Genomic DNA, 13,079 nt, shown 5'->3' on the forward strand with positions numbered 1-13,079 from the left:
GTTTGTGTGTGCGCGAGTGTGAGATGCAGCACTCCCTTATCATAGCCAGATCTCATATTGACCCTGTTAGACCTCTAGGTTTTGACCCGAACTGAATTGTTTCTCTGGGAAAAGCAAAAAACAAGTTGCTACCTGTAGTCTCTAGTATACTTTACTTTAATGAGTTTTCCTCTACTGGGTCTCTGCATGTTGGGTTTGTGTGTCCTCCTGAAACATGACTATTTTAAAATAGGATCTGTTAATGAAGTTTGTGAGTGTTGCTGATGAAGGACACAATGCATCTTGTAAATCCAGTACTGTAAATTATTGCCGAACATTATTTTAAACATAACATTGGTCTTATTTAGTTCAATTGGTTGCCACTCTTTTGGATTTCAAGATTGCCTTAGAGCTATGAGATCTCAAGCCTTGCCTGGTACTTTATTGAAGTAATAGCTTGCAATAGTTCTTAAAGTCATCCAAATGTGTGCAATGTCAACCATGATCTGGAGCAAATTGTGAACGTTGTCTAGGGGAGAAGAAAACTTGCTGTACAAACTCTCCTTGATGTAGTAGAGTTGATATTGAACTGTAGTAGGCTCCTGATTGAGGTGGTGTAATGAGATCACACAATTAACAAGAGTAAGGAAAAAAAATCACCAGTATCAAATGGACATGTGAACAGATCTTTGACATTGTACCAGAGAGCTGTATTTGAGAATGTACAATGTACAGATGTAAATAAAGGAGTGTTACCATACATAAGCATTTGAAGTTAATGAGCAAGCAGTTTCATCTGCAGATGTGCCAATGTCCAGCCTGTGATCCTGCAATCCAGTATCTTTATCTGTAGGTAGCTGTACTGACTTTCAGCATATTCTGCCAGTTTACTGCCCCAATATTGAAAGTGATATTTAACTTTGCTGTCACTACTCAACATCCACATATAATGCTTGTGATGTTCCAGCCTGTTGTCTTTCCAGTAGCCGCAGTAAAGTGTGTGAGTGATGTTTTTTTAATGTATAATCAAATATCTGACACCTGTACCTTTCAAATAGCTCACATCTTCAGATTTTATTTGGGTTCTCTGCTTTTCTCTTTGTTTTCCACTTTTACTTCTGAGTATACTGTATGGTTGTTTTGCTGTTCAGGTTTTGGCGCTTTCTTAAAATTAGCAAGCTGTAATACTGCATAAGATACAATGTTATCTTCATCTCTTTGTTCAGTCTGTGAAAGTAATATTTAAGATCACCTGTTAGTCCATTACCTCATTGCTTGAGGCAATTAAGATTAACAATACCTACCTTCCCCTATACATGTACCTACACCATATGAACAGCAGCAGTTTCAAGGGCCATTGTGTATAGGGATTAAATGCTGGCCAGCCAGTGACACCCACATCCCATGAATAATTTAAAAATATAGTCAAATTGAGGCAGAGGGCAAAATCAAGGGGGAGTCTCTTCCTCAGAGCGGTTAAGTTTGACCCCCTCCCATGATTCATCAGTGAAGGTCTGAAAGTTAATTTCATTAACATGCCCATCCAATTTCCTTCTGACATCACTAATCATCTCCGTTTCTTTGACATTGGTGCACATTAACTTATGGATGATTATCAAAAGTTACAAAAACAAACACTGCATGCCTTTTAATCTCTTTCGCAAAACCTTACATAATAGTCGCTGTAGCATGTACTAGCGCGAATAGCTTTTTTTTTCCTTGTCTGGTTTAGCTAAACCTGTCTCAATCTTGGACACCTCTATTACATCACTAATTTCCTTTACGAAATGGAGAACTACTCTACTCTTCCAACTTAGTCTCATAGATAAAATCTCCCATCCCGAGAACCATCTTAGTACATCTCCTCTGTACACTCTCAAGGACCCACACAGTCTTCCTCAAATGTGGCAAGGAAGCAGGTCCTGCCTTTATTACCTTTTCTCTAGCCCAAACCCCTTCCCCCTATTAATTTCTCAACCCCCTTCCCCTCCCTAGACCTGATGAAGGGTCATGCCCAAAACGTCGGTCCTCTTGCTCCTCCGGCGCTGTCTGACCTGCTGTGCTTTTTCCAGCGGCACACTTTATCGACTCTCAACCTCCGCAAGAAAGGCTTCAAATTCCATGCTGTATTCATTAATCTGACCCCTTCCCCCTATTAATTTCTCAACCCCCTTCCCCTCCCTAGACCTGATGAAGGGTCATGCCCAAAACGTCGGTCCTCTTGCTCCTCCGACGCTGTCTGACCTGCTGTGCTTTTTCCAGCGGCACACTTTATCGACTCTCAACCTCCATGCTGTATTCATTAATCTGACAGAAAGGCTAGCCAACTACTACCCCAATCAGAAATGTATGTTACACTAAATAAAAATTATCTTAACCTTATAAATGATATAGTATGCCAAAGCAAATCGTTTGTGTTTAATACTGTAAATTATTGGTTAGAGCTCAGTTGAATCGTGGTGCCATTCCATTTTGAAGGAGGATGTAACATCCGGGAAAGGATACAGAAGAGATTTTCTGCAATGGTGTTGTGGGTGAGAGACTACCATTACGTTGGGGACTCCAGAATATGTGTGATTGATATCCTTGGGACAGAGAACGATAAGGGGCGATCTAAGAGTCGCAAAAGGTACGGGAAGTCAGTGTAAAGAGTGAGGAATTGAGCTAGTCGGATAGATATTTTCAAAGGTCCTCACAGGGTATTTGAGTCCTATGATTCTGTGACATTTAATTAGGTTGCACGACTGCCTCACATCCTCAGGAGTTGTCTGTGTGGAGTTTGCACATTCTTGCTATGCCTGCGTGGGTTTCCTCCCACAATCTAAAGACGTGCGGGTTAGATGAATTGACCATGCTAAATTGCCGTAGTGTTCAGGGACGTGTAGGTTAGGTACATTAGTCAGGGGTAAATGACGATGTGCAGGTTAAGCGAATTGGCCATGCTAACTTGCCCGTAGTATTCAAGGATGTGTAGGTTAGGTGCATTAGTCAGGGGTAAATGAAGATGTGCAGGTTAGGTGATTTGGCCATGCCAACGTGCCCGTAGTGCTCAGGGATATGTAGGTTAGGTAGATTAGTTAGGGGTAAATGTAGAGTTGGAGGGGAAATGGATCTGGGTGGGTTACCCTTCGGAGGGTTTGTGTGGACTTGATGGGCCGAAGGGCCTGTTTCCACACTGTAGGGATTCTATGATTCTAATTAATGTTCCTAGATGATTGGAGTCATTCTTAACCGCTCTTTTCGGAACATTGTCACCCTACCTGCTTTTCATCTTGATTCACTTCCGCCGAAATGCCTAAAGGAAAGAAAAGGAGCCCATCTTGAATAATTTATTGAGCGTACTCGCGAAACCGGCAACCTAGCATGGCCAAGAAGTCCAACTCACAAAATGCTGTGCATTACCTTCCTAAAATCTGCAGTGACGCTATACACAACGGATCAGACTTTGTTTCTGTGGGATGGTGTCAAACAGGTGGTAAGTCCACAGTCCTTTTTGCATCGCAATGCTACTTTGGAAATAAAATCTGGACTGCTATTCAGGTTGTACCATTTCAAAATTAATATATTTCAAGGTCTGGACTATTATTTTAAGAACGAGATTTCGTGTAGAAATCGACGAAACATTTTGAATGAGAAGGTGAAATCCTCTCATTTAAAACCGTATACTCGGTTTATATTGTCCAACTGTACTGCTGATCGTGTAGCGGGCTTGAGGTAGCAACTTCGTTATTTAAAATGCTCGTTATTCCTCTACAATTAATCACTGTTCATCTGCGCTTTGTCTTTTTATGACGCTAAAACAGTTAAAAAAAGACATTGGGTCTTAGAAACTGACAGTATTCGGAGAAATAATTAAGATTCTTACCAGCTGATGCCTTTAACTTGAGTCTTGTCAAAACGAATATCAAAAGTAAAATTGCCAACACGCCGAATGTCCATCCAAACGCTAGAGAGTGATTGGCAACTTTATCTGCAGAATCGATATTTGAATAAGAAACTGCAGAGCATAGCGAGATTTATATGCAGAGAATCGTGGATCAGACACAGAAGGGGGAGATGCAAAGGAGTATCCCAGGACGATCATGTCCAATAAATATTAGTAGGGACTGATCCCTTTTCTATAGGTAGTATGTCTTCAAGGATTACAACGTGTTTCAAATGACAAATCAGCTATAGGCCTGTAATGCAATTTATGGAGGGAACAATTCCAGAAAGGCACAAGAGACTTCTCTCTGTACTGTTTGTCAAAAGTAAAAGGTCTTACTTTTCCAACTTACCGTGCTTCCCTTGAGCGGCCTTCCACAGTGAATCTCGCATTTGTAAAACCCCGAAAGCATTGCAAAATGTCCCAGCGCTCTCCACGGCACGTTATTGAACACAACCCAGACAAAAAAAGTGATATGAGAACAGGTAGAGACAGATTTCGGGAGCGTGTGAAAGCAGAGAGAATCAGAGACGCGAAGGTCTTGGGGCGGGAAATCTGGAGTTCATTATGCGGAGATACCAGATTTTAAATGTGTAAACAGAGGATCCAAAAGTAACTGTCCTAGAACTGATTTTGTTTTAACAAAACAAAGAACTGCGGGTGCTGGAAATCTGAAACAAAAACTGAAATTGCTGGCGAAATTCAGCAGGTCTGGCAGCTGGGAAGAAAGCAGAGTAACGTTTCCAGTCCAGTGGCTCTCCGTCAGAATTCTTATCAGTTACGAACACGTGGCATTTATGCTGAAGTCGAAATTGGGGGAGGGGGTGATGAGTGGATACGTGGAGATAGAGCCCAGAGAGAGATATGAAAGAGGTAAGTCAACAGGTAGCTTATGGAGAACAGGCTAGAACAGAAGAAAAACTGAAAAATGATAAGACCAGGAAAGAATGAGTGAGCTGCGCTGAAAGCGATCCATGTAATGTGATATTAAGCCCAAGAGTAGGTGAAAATGGGTGACTGTACTAAAAGCAATCCCCACCATAACGTACCATGGATACCTGCATAGGCTCCAGTTACGCCTCTGTGAGATACGTCGAACATTCCTTGTTCCAATCCTATTGCGATCGCCACCCACAACTCTTTCCTCAGTATATTGATGACATCATCAGTGCGGTTTCCCTTTCCCATTCTGAACTGGAAACAATTATCAATTTCTGGGGATAGGTTGGCCGCTGGTATCCATCACACATCCATCAACTCCCACAGTTATCTTATCGCATACTCAACTTCCTGACAGGACTCCATCCCGTTCTCCCAGATTCTCCATCTCCACTGTATTTGTTCTGATGGTGCGACCTTCGGCTGGGGTCTCAGAAATATCCACCTTTCTCCTCAAGGAGGATTCCCGCCACTGTAGTCGCCTTTAGCTGTGTTCAACCCATCTTTCGCACTTTGGCCCTCACACTTTCCCCTCCCTCGCACAGCAATGACAAGGATTCCTGGGTGCTCACCTATCAGCCCACCAGCATTCACATCCAAAGGATCATTAGCCACCATTTCCACCACCTCCAGTAATGCCACCGTCAGGCATATGTTCCATCCCCTCCATTGTCAGCCTTCTGCCTGGACCATTGCCTCCAGGACACCCCGGTCCATTCCTTCCCATGCAATGGGAAAACATGTGACACCTGCACCTTTGCTTCCTCCCTCCTCACTAATCAAAGCTCCAGAATCAAAACTTCCATGTTCTATGCATTCCATGATTCTAGGTGAAGCAGCAATTTATCTGCACTTCACTAACCACGGTCTATTGCATTCACTGCTAACAATGCAGTCTCTTCAACATTGGGGAAACAAAATGCAGACTGGGTGACCATCTTGCAGAATACCTACATTATGTCTGCAAACATGACCCAGAGTTGGCTGTCACTTCAAAACAGGCTTGCTGTAATGTTCTAGTGAGCCTCAGAACAAGCTTGAGGAACAATATTTAGTTTTCTGCTTGTGGACCCTGCAGCCTTCAGAATTCAACATGGGGTTAAAGAACTTTATAGCCCTTTTCATCCTTTCATGTTTTTACCCACCCCACACCCAGTCCTGTCATGACATGGGTTGCTTTCATTTGCATTTCGTATTATCTCCTGCTCTCAGCTTCCATTATCAATTAGTTAATCTTTATAGAGTCAAAGTGTCATACAGCACGGAAATAGATCCTTTAGTCCAACTCATACGTGCCGACCAGGGTTCCCAAACTAACTATTTACTTGTCTTTGGCCCATATCCCTCTAAACCTTTCCTATTCATTGACCTGTCCCAATGTCATTCAGATGTTGTAACTGGAGCTGCATCTATCACTTCCTCTGGCAGTTCATCTCACTTCAATCAGATTCAGTGTGAAAATGTTGCACCTATTACCTTAAAATATGCCTTCTAGTTTTAAATTCTCCTACCTCAAGAAATCAAGCTTTGCTATTCATCTTATCTATGCCTGCCATGATTTTATAAACCTTTATAAGGTCACCCCTCAACCACATATGCTCCAGTGAAAAACGACCCAGCCTATCCAGCTTCTCCCTATAACTTAAACCCTCCAGTCCAGGTAATATCCACATAAATCTTTTAAACATCATCTCCAATTTAATAGTATCATTTCAATAGCAGGGTGACCTGAACTGTGCACAGTACTCCAAAAGTGGCTTCACTAACTTCCTGTACAGCCACAACATGATGTCTCAACTCCTTCACCCAATTGTTTGATCAATGAAGACAACCGTGTCAAATACCGACTTTACCATCCAGTACATGTCTGATGCAACTTTCCAAAAAATATATACCTTAACCCTTAGTTCTCTGTGTGACAACAATCCCAATGCCCCACCATTAACTGTATAAATCCTGCCCTTGTTCATCTTACCAAAACACAGCACTTCACATTGATCCAAATTAAACTCCACCTGCCACTCCTTGACCCACTGGTCCAATTGACCAAAATCCCTTTATAATCTTAGATAAAGTTTTTTCACTGTGCTATAGTAACAATTTTGGTGCCATTCGCAAACTTACCATACCTCCAGAATTCTCATCAAAATCGTTCGTATAAATGACAAGCAACAGTGGGTCCAGCATCGGTTCCAATGGAACACCACTGGTTACAGACCTCCAGTCTGAAAACAACCCTCTAAACCCACCATCTGTCTCCTACCATCTAGACAGTTTTCCATCCAATTGGCAAGCTATCCCTGATTCCCATGTGATCTAACTTGACTAACCAATCTTCCAGTCAGAACCTTGTCAGAGGTTTTACTAAAGCCCATGTCGACAACATCTACCCTTCTGTCCTCCATCTATCTTCTTGGTCATGTCCTCAATCAACTCAATCACGTTTGTGAGATGCAAATTCCCACATACAAAGCCTGGTGACTATCCCTAAAGAGTCTTTGCCTTTCGAAATCCATGCAAATCCTGTCTATCACAACTGGCTCTAATAACTTACAAGTAGAACATCGAACATTACAGCGCAGTGTCGCATTACCGACCTGTGAAACCAATCTGAAGCCCATCTAACCTACACTATTCCATTCTCGTCCGTATGTCAACCAATGACTATTTAAATGTCCTTATTGAACTCAATGGTCTACAATTCCCAGTCTTTTCATTTCAGCCTTCCTTAAGTAAAGGCTCAATAATATCTACCCAACAGTCCTCCGGCACCTCACCCGTGGTATTAGATGTTAGAAATATCTCTGCTACGGGCCTACAATTTTTTTCTCTAACGTTCCACAACGTCTTTTTAGGTGTAATTTCAGTTTTCTTCGACAAGAATTTGATAAAGAATGATCTTTTATCTTTCAAATCTCTTCATCTCGCCCTCTCTCGTTTGGACAGCTGTTCAGCTAGATGTCTACTCTCTAAACTCAAGTTTGAACACTTGCCTCAGAGCTGCAAATGTTTCCAGTCTTACCTGGATTGACGGTGTAGTTGACACTGGCGGGTACAGGAAGGGAAACATGTGACACCAGACAAGTATAAACCACTCCGCTCCTGACGGGATGCGCTTCTTCCAAAGAGCTGGAAACCTCATAAAGTCCATCTGCTGTCGTCTTCACGGTTTGTATACTGGTCAGATTTTCGACACCATCTCTTCGCCAGGTGATACCGACAGACTCCGGGTAGCAGGCAGCGGTTTTACACACGAGTTTCAAGGAATCGGCGGAAATCCCTTCAACTTGAATGAGCTTCAGTGGCAACGGCGACACTTAAAGGAGAAAATAAAAATTTAATGGAATATCTCCTCATTTGACTACATCCGTGATGCTGTTACATACATAGCGTGACAATACTTATGCTCTTTATCGTTTAATTTTAAACATTGAAGTGTTCTATCCCCACATCAAAATAGCAGGAATATGTGAAACGATAAGCAAAGAGTTTGAATCTCCCAGGACTGGTAACATGAAGGAAGACAGACACAATGTTCGGAAAGAGATCCTGGAACGGGATTGGGGTTAGCAGCAGTCGGACCTCTGAGCAAATATTTCGAAGACAGTACACCTTAGTGTGCTGCTGAATCCTTTCTCCCCTTAGTGCAGTAGGGAAGGTTTGCGGTACTAAACATTTTGTCTCGCAAATTTCCTTAAAGCATATCCTGAGGAAGAGTCAAATCAAATTTCGAACGTTAACTCTATATCTCTCCGCAAATGCTGCCACATCCATTGGGATTTTTTGTTGTGTTTTCCTCCTTTACACCTCACCCCTGCACCTTATAATTATTTTTTAGGTAGGGATAGCCATGACAGCCCCGGAGTCTCCTGCAGTGCACTCCAGATCCTTAGAAAACTTTGCTGACTTTGCTGACTGTTTTGGAAATTATCCTAAATTTGTATCCTCTGTTTGTTCATACCCATGGGAACAGCTTATCAGGTGTTTCCCGTCCTTAGCCTTGTTAATGACTGATCAGTGTGAAGTTCATAACATCCGCAAAGATGCAGAATCCAAGACGGAAAATTCTAATTCTGAACGCATGTCTTATATAATTCCAGAGTTTTTGTACTTCCCTACATTCATTGTGTCTGCTGATCTCTGTGTTCCCCTGCTTTTATCAGCGTTTTGTTTTGCCTTTAACAGACTGAATCAGTGTCCGCACAATCTCTAGGCGTCATATAACCTGAGATATGGGGCCTTGTTAAATTTGCGTTGTTTGTGAGATTATTGAGGAACAATTTCGATGTTTTCTATACATGCATAATTTCCGAAATGTTGAAATACAAAATAATATAAATTTGCAAGTTTTATGGCCTGCACTAAGTACATAGCCAAGACTCAGAATTGTATTATTCTTTAACCCTGGATCTGCGTTAGTTAAGGGTGGCAAAAGATATGACCCAGGAGATGGTAGAATTGTTCCCATTGTCGCACATCAACATGGTTACTTTGGAGAGAAGGGACAAAGTTTTCTTAACTCATTAATTCATTCCAAACCAAAATTTAAACTTCTATTCTATGTCGGTATCTTCGTTTGAGAAGAATTATAAGCGGACAAAAATAACTGTTTGGAGATAAAACCCTTTCAAATATCAGGAGAGCAAGCGAGTGAAATTGGTCTTAGACTAAAGTACTCAAATAGCGAGAGTGAACCGATTGCTATTTAACACGAGTTCAATGACAAAGAAACACAAATCAATTTAAAAGCAATTCGAAGAATCTTCACTTAGCGGTCAAAAAAAATTGCACGTATCTAATAAAACTGAAAAGCAGCCTATCCCGGTACAAGGATCCTTACCGTAAACAGTCAGCTGTGTGCCACCTCCATCGTCAATCCACCTTCGCCGGTGCTTTACCTCACAGAAATACACTCCGGCGTCAGCAAAACTGGCGTTTAGGATCTTAAAAGAACTTGTTCCCTTGTTTGTATTGATTCGCTTTCTGCTGTCTGGCTTCAGAAACGATTCCTCACCCCGTCTCCGCCAATAAACATCAGGAGTTTCTTCAAAGATAGGAAACATGCAGAACATGGAAACATTCCCACCTCTGGTGACGCTCAACAACTTCGGGAACTGTTTCACTTTTCTCAAAGTTACTTCAGCCGCTATCAGAAAAGAAAGAGTCACGATAATATTTGCAAACGAACATACACCACACGAAGTAAGATTAGGCCTTTCAGCCTCTTAAACCTGCTCGGCTAGTCAATAATTCTGTTCTGATTGCAGCTTCGACTCGACTCCGCTTTCCCGCGTATCCCTGAGAACCTTTCAACTCGTTGCTTGATGAGAATACGACAGACATAGGGAAAAAAGGACTTCGCGAATTAAAATGCAAGAACTGTTGAAAACTCTAGCAATCAAAGTGGAGTAGCACAGTGTTTAATTGTACAACGCAGAGCTATTGCACCATCCTCTAAAAAGAATGCAAAAGATTTGGCGTAGGAGCATGTCGTAATGAAACGTACCTGTCCAAATTATGCCAAGGAGAGACATATACGGTACTATAACTGTCACCAGCATATTTCAGATTTTTAAAAACGTCGTTGGCTTGTTGTTGTAGATGTGGATAGTGTACTGAATGGTTTGGTAGGAAAATTTTATCAAACCGATTACCATGATCTAAGATGTCACATGACAAGTGTTACGTCCTAGATGTCTAGGAACTGGGAGGTTCCCTGATCACTCCGGGTTGAGCAGATTCTATCTGATGGCAAGGTCTTGCTGACACTACCAGCTTTTCAATAATTTATCAACAACAATGTTGGTGCCTTGGCTCAGTCTGAAAATAATGGTTCAGGTCGGAGGCATGGCCATGTCTCCAGTATCTCACCTAAAGTATTCACCTCCATGCAGGGCAGTGAGAGTGAGAAAATATTTAGCCTGGGCCTGCAAGTTCATTACAATCTGAAGCAGAAATCACTGGAATAACAATTAAAATTAATAATCCTGCTCAATTCCCTTTCTCCCGTCCAGGACTGTCGATGATAATATTAGTTTTACTCACGACAGATGTGAAATTCCAGACCACTGTTCACTTGGTTCGCAGTTGCAGCTATTAATCTAACAGCCTGAAAGGCAGCAAATAGTATTCACGGGCTGTTTGTTGGGCATTTCCAAATGAAACTGCGCGGAGAAGCGGAATAAATAGACCACCATTTTGCTGAGAGCAATTAAAAGAAAGGATAACAATGGAAGTGGGAACAAGAACGGAAATTGCTGGAGAAACTGAAGGTCTGACAGCATCTGTGGGAAGAGAGTAGAGCTGGTGTTTCGAGTCTGGCTTCATCAGTATCCGAACACGGAGAAATGGGACAATGATTATGCGCCGTGTTCAGTTTCTTGTAGTTTCCAAATTTGTTCCGCCTTCTATTGGTTTGTCACCGCACTGGTAACAACAGACAGGACTAGTTGTACCCCGCTTCTTCTCAGTAGACTCTAGTGCTTTTGTAAATCGCGTTAGCACTTTGTTATTTAATTTGTGACTCTTCTTTAGTTTGCCTTATAAAACTGTTGTGAACGCTGACCTCCAGCATCAATTCACCACATCCTTCTCGATTCTAACGAGAAAAACCTTAGCTTCCCAGTCTCTCCACGTAGTTAAATCCCACAATCTCGTTTACATTCTGGCAAACATCTCCTCCGGTGTTTCCATTATCGTGAAACCCTCTCTAATAGATGGTGGACAGTTTGCACATAACACTTCAGCTGAAACCTAAATAGTTCTTAACAAATGCTTCGTGCAACTTTCTTGCTTTATGCGCCATCGCTCTATTAACAATGCTAAGAATCCTTTATATTTGTCCTGCTACCTTAAAAAAAATGTACATGCACCCCAGGTCTTAGAGTCATACAGTATGGAAACAGACCCTTGTCTAACCAGTCCATGCCGACCATAACCTCAAATCAAAGTAGTCCCACCCGCCTGTTCTTGGCCCATATGCTCCAAATATTTCGTATCCATGTACTTATCCAAATGTCTTTTAAATACAGTATTGTAACTGTACCTACAACCACCACTTCCTCTGGAAGTCATTCCACACAACAACCACTCCCTGTCTAATAAAAAACCTTTCAGGTCGTTTTAAAAATGTTCTCCTTAAGTTTAAAAAATGACCCGTAGTCTTGAAATCCCCCACCCTAGGGAACAGACACCTCCCATTCACCTTAACTGTACCCCTCATTATTTAATCAATCTCCAACACTCCAGTGCAAAAAGGTCCCAGACTCTCCAGCCAATGCTTGTGACTCAAGCCCCTCCATTCTTGAAAATATCCTGGTAAATCTCTGCTCAACCCTTCCAATTTAACAATATACCTTGTATAACAGGGAGACCAGACTGGACAGTGTATTCCAGATGATGCCAGACAAACCCCCTGTACGACCTTAACATGACGTCCCAACTCGTATACAGTATTGAAAATTTAGATCAGAGTGGTGCTGGAAAAGCACAGCAGGTCAGGCAGCATCCGAGGAGCAGGANNAATTGGTGTGGGGATGGAGGTGATAGGTCAGAGGGGAGGGTGGACAGGTGGGAAGGGAAATTGGCAGGTAGGACAGGTCATGAGGACAGTGCTGAGCTGGAAGGTTGGAACTGAGGGAGGGGTAATGAGGAAATTGGTGAAGTCCACATTGATGCCCAAGGGTTGAAGTGTTCCAAGGTGGAAGATGAGGCATTCTTCCTTCAGGCGTCGGATGGTGAGGGATTGGCGGTAGAGGAGGCACAGGACCTGCATGTCCTCGGCAGAGTGGAGGGGGAGTTGAAATGTTGGGCCAGGGGTGGTGGGGTTGATTGCTGTGGATGTCCCGGAGATGTTCCCCGAAGCGCTCTGCGAGGAGGCGTCCAGTCTCCCCAGTGTAGAGGAGACCACATCGGGAGCAACGGATACAATAAATGAGATTGGTGATGCATAACTGAAACTCTGATGGATGTGGAAGGCTCCTTTGGGGGCTTGGATGGTGCTGAGGGAGGCAGTGTGGGTGCAGGTTTTGCAATTCCTGCGGTGGCAGGGAAGGGTGCCAGGAGGGTAGTGTGGTTTGTTGGGGTGTGTGGACCTGACCAGGTAGTCACAGAGGGAACGGTCTTTGTGGAAACTGGAAAGGGGTGGGAAGGAAATATATCCCTGCTGGTGGGGTCCGTTTGGAGGTGGCGGAAATGTTGGCGGATGATATGGTTAATGCGAAGGTTGGTAGGGTGG

General features: G+C 42.7%; 1 protein-coding gene across 1 annotated transcript; it reads right to left on the reverse strand.

Moving 5' to 3' along the window:
* Positions 1–635: 635 nt before the first annotated feature.
* Positions 636–9,934, reverse strand: LOC122558564 (natural cytotoxicity triggering receptor 3 ligand 1-like). Its single transcript, XM_043707304.1, has 5 exons — positions 9,684–9,934; positions 7,866–8,159; positions 3,845–3,949; positions 3,240–3,274; positions 636–1,206 (listed from the first exon to the last, which is right to left on the reverse strand). Exons 1-5 carry the CDS (start codon positions 9,913–9,915, stop codon positions 1,054–1,056), a joined length of 819 nt encoding a protein of 272 aa, XP_043563239.1. The 5' UTR covers positions 9,916–9,934; the 3' UTR covers positions 636–1,053.
* Positions 9,935–13,079: the final 3,145 nt, after the last annotated feature.

The sequence above is a fragment of the Chiloscyllium plagiosum genome, chromosome 17 (genome assembly GCF_004010195.1).
Source record: "Chiloscyllium plagiosum isolate BGI_BamShark_2017 chromosome 17, ASM401019v2, whole genome shotgun sequence".
NCBI classification, from domain to species: domain Eukaryota; kingdom Metazoa; phylum Chordata; class Chondrichthyes; order Orectolobiformes; family Hemiscylliidae; genus Chiloscyllium; species Chiloscyllium plagiosum.

Excerpts from the sequence above, each read along its gene's own strand:
- LOC122558564 (XM_043707304.1), bottom strand. The coding sequence starts at position 9,915 with ATGTTCTGCATGTTTCCTATCTTTGAAGAAACTCCTGATGTTTATTGG. Across the intron at positions 3,950-7,865 it reads CAACTACACCGTCAATCCAG|ATAAAGTTGCCAATCACTCT; the intron begins GTAAGACTGGAA and ends TCGATTCTGCAG. Across the intron at positions 3,275-3,844 it reads CAAGTTAAAGGCATCAGCTG|GCATTTCGGCGGAAGTGAAT; the intron begins GTAAGAATCTTA and ends TCTTTCCTTTAG.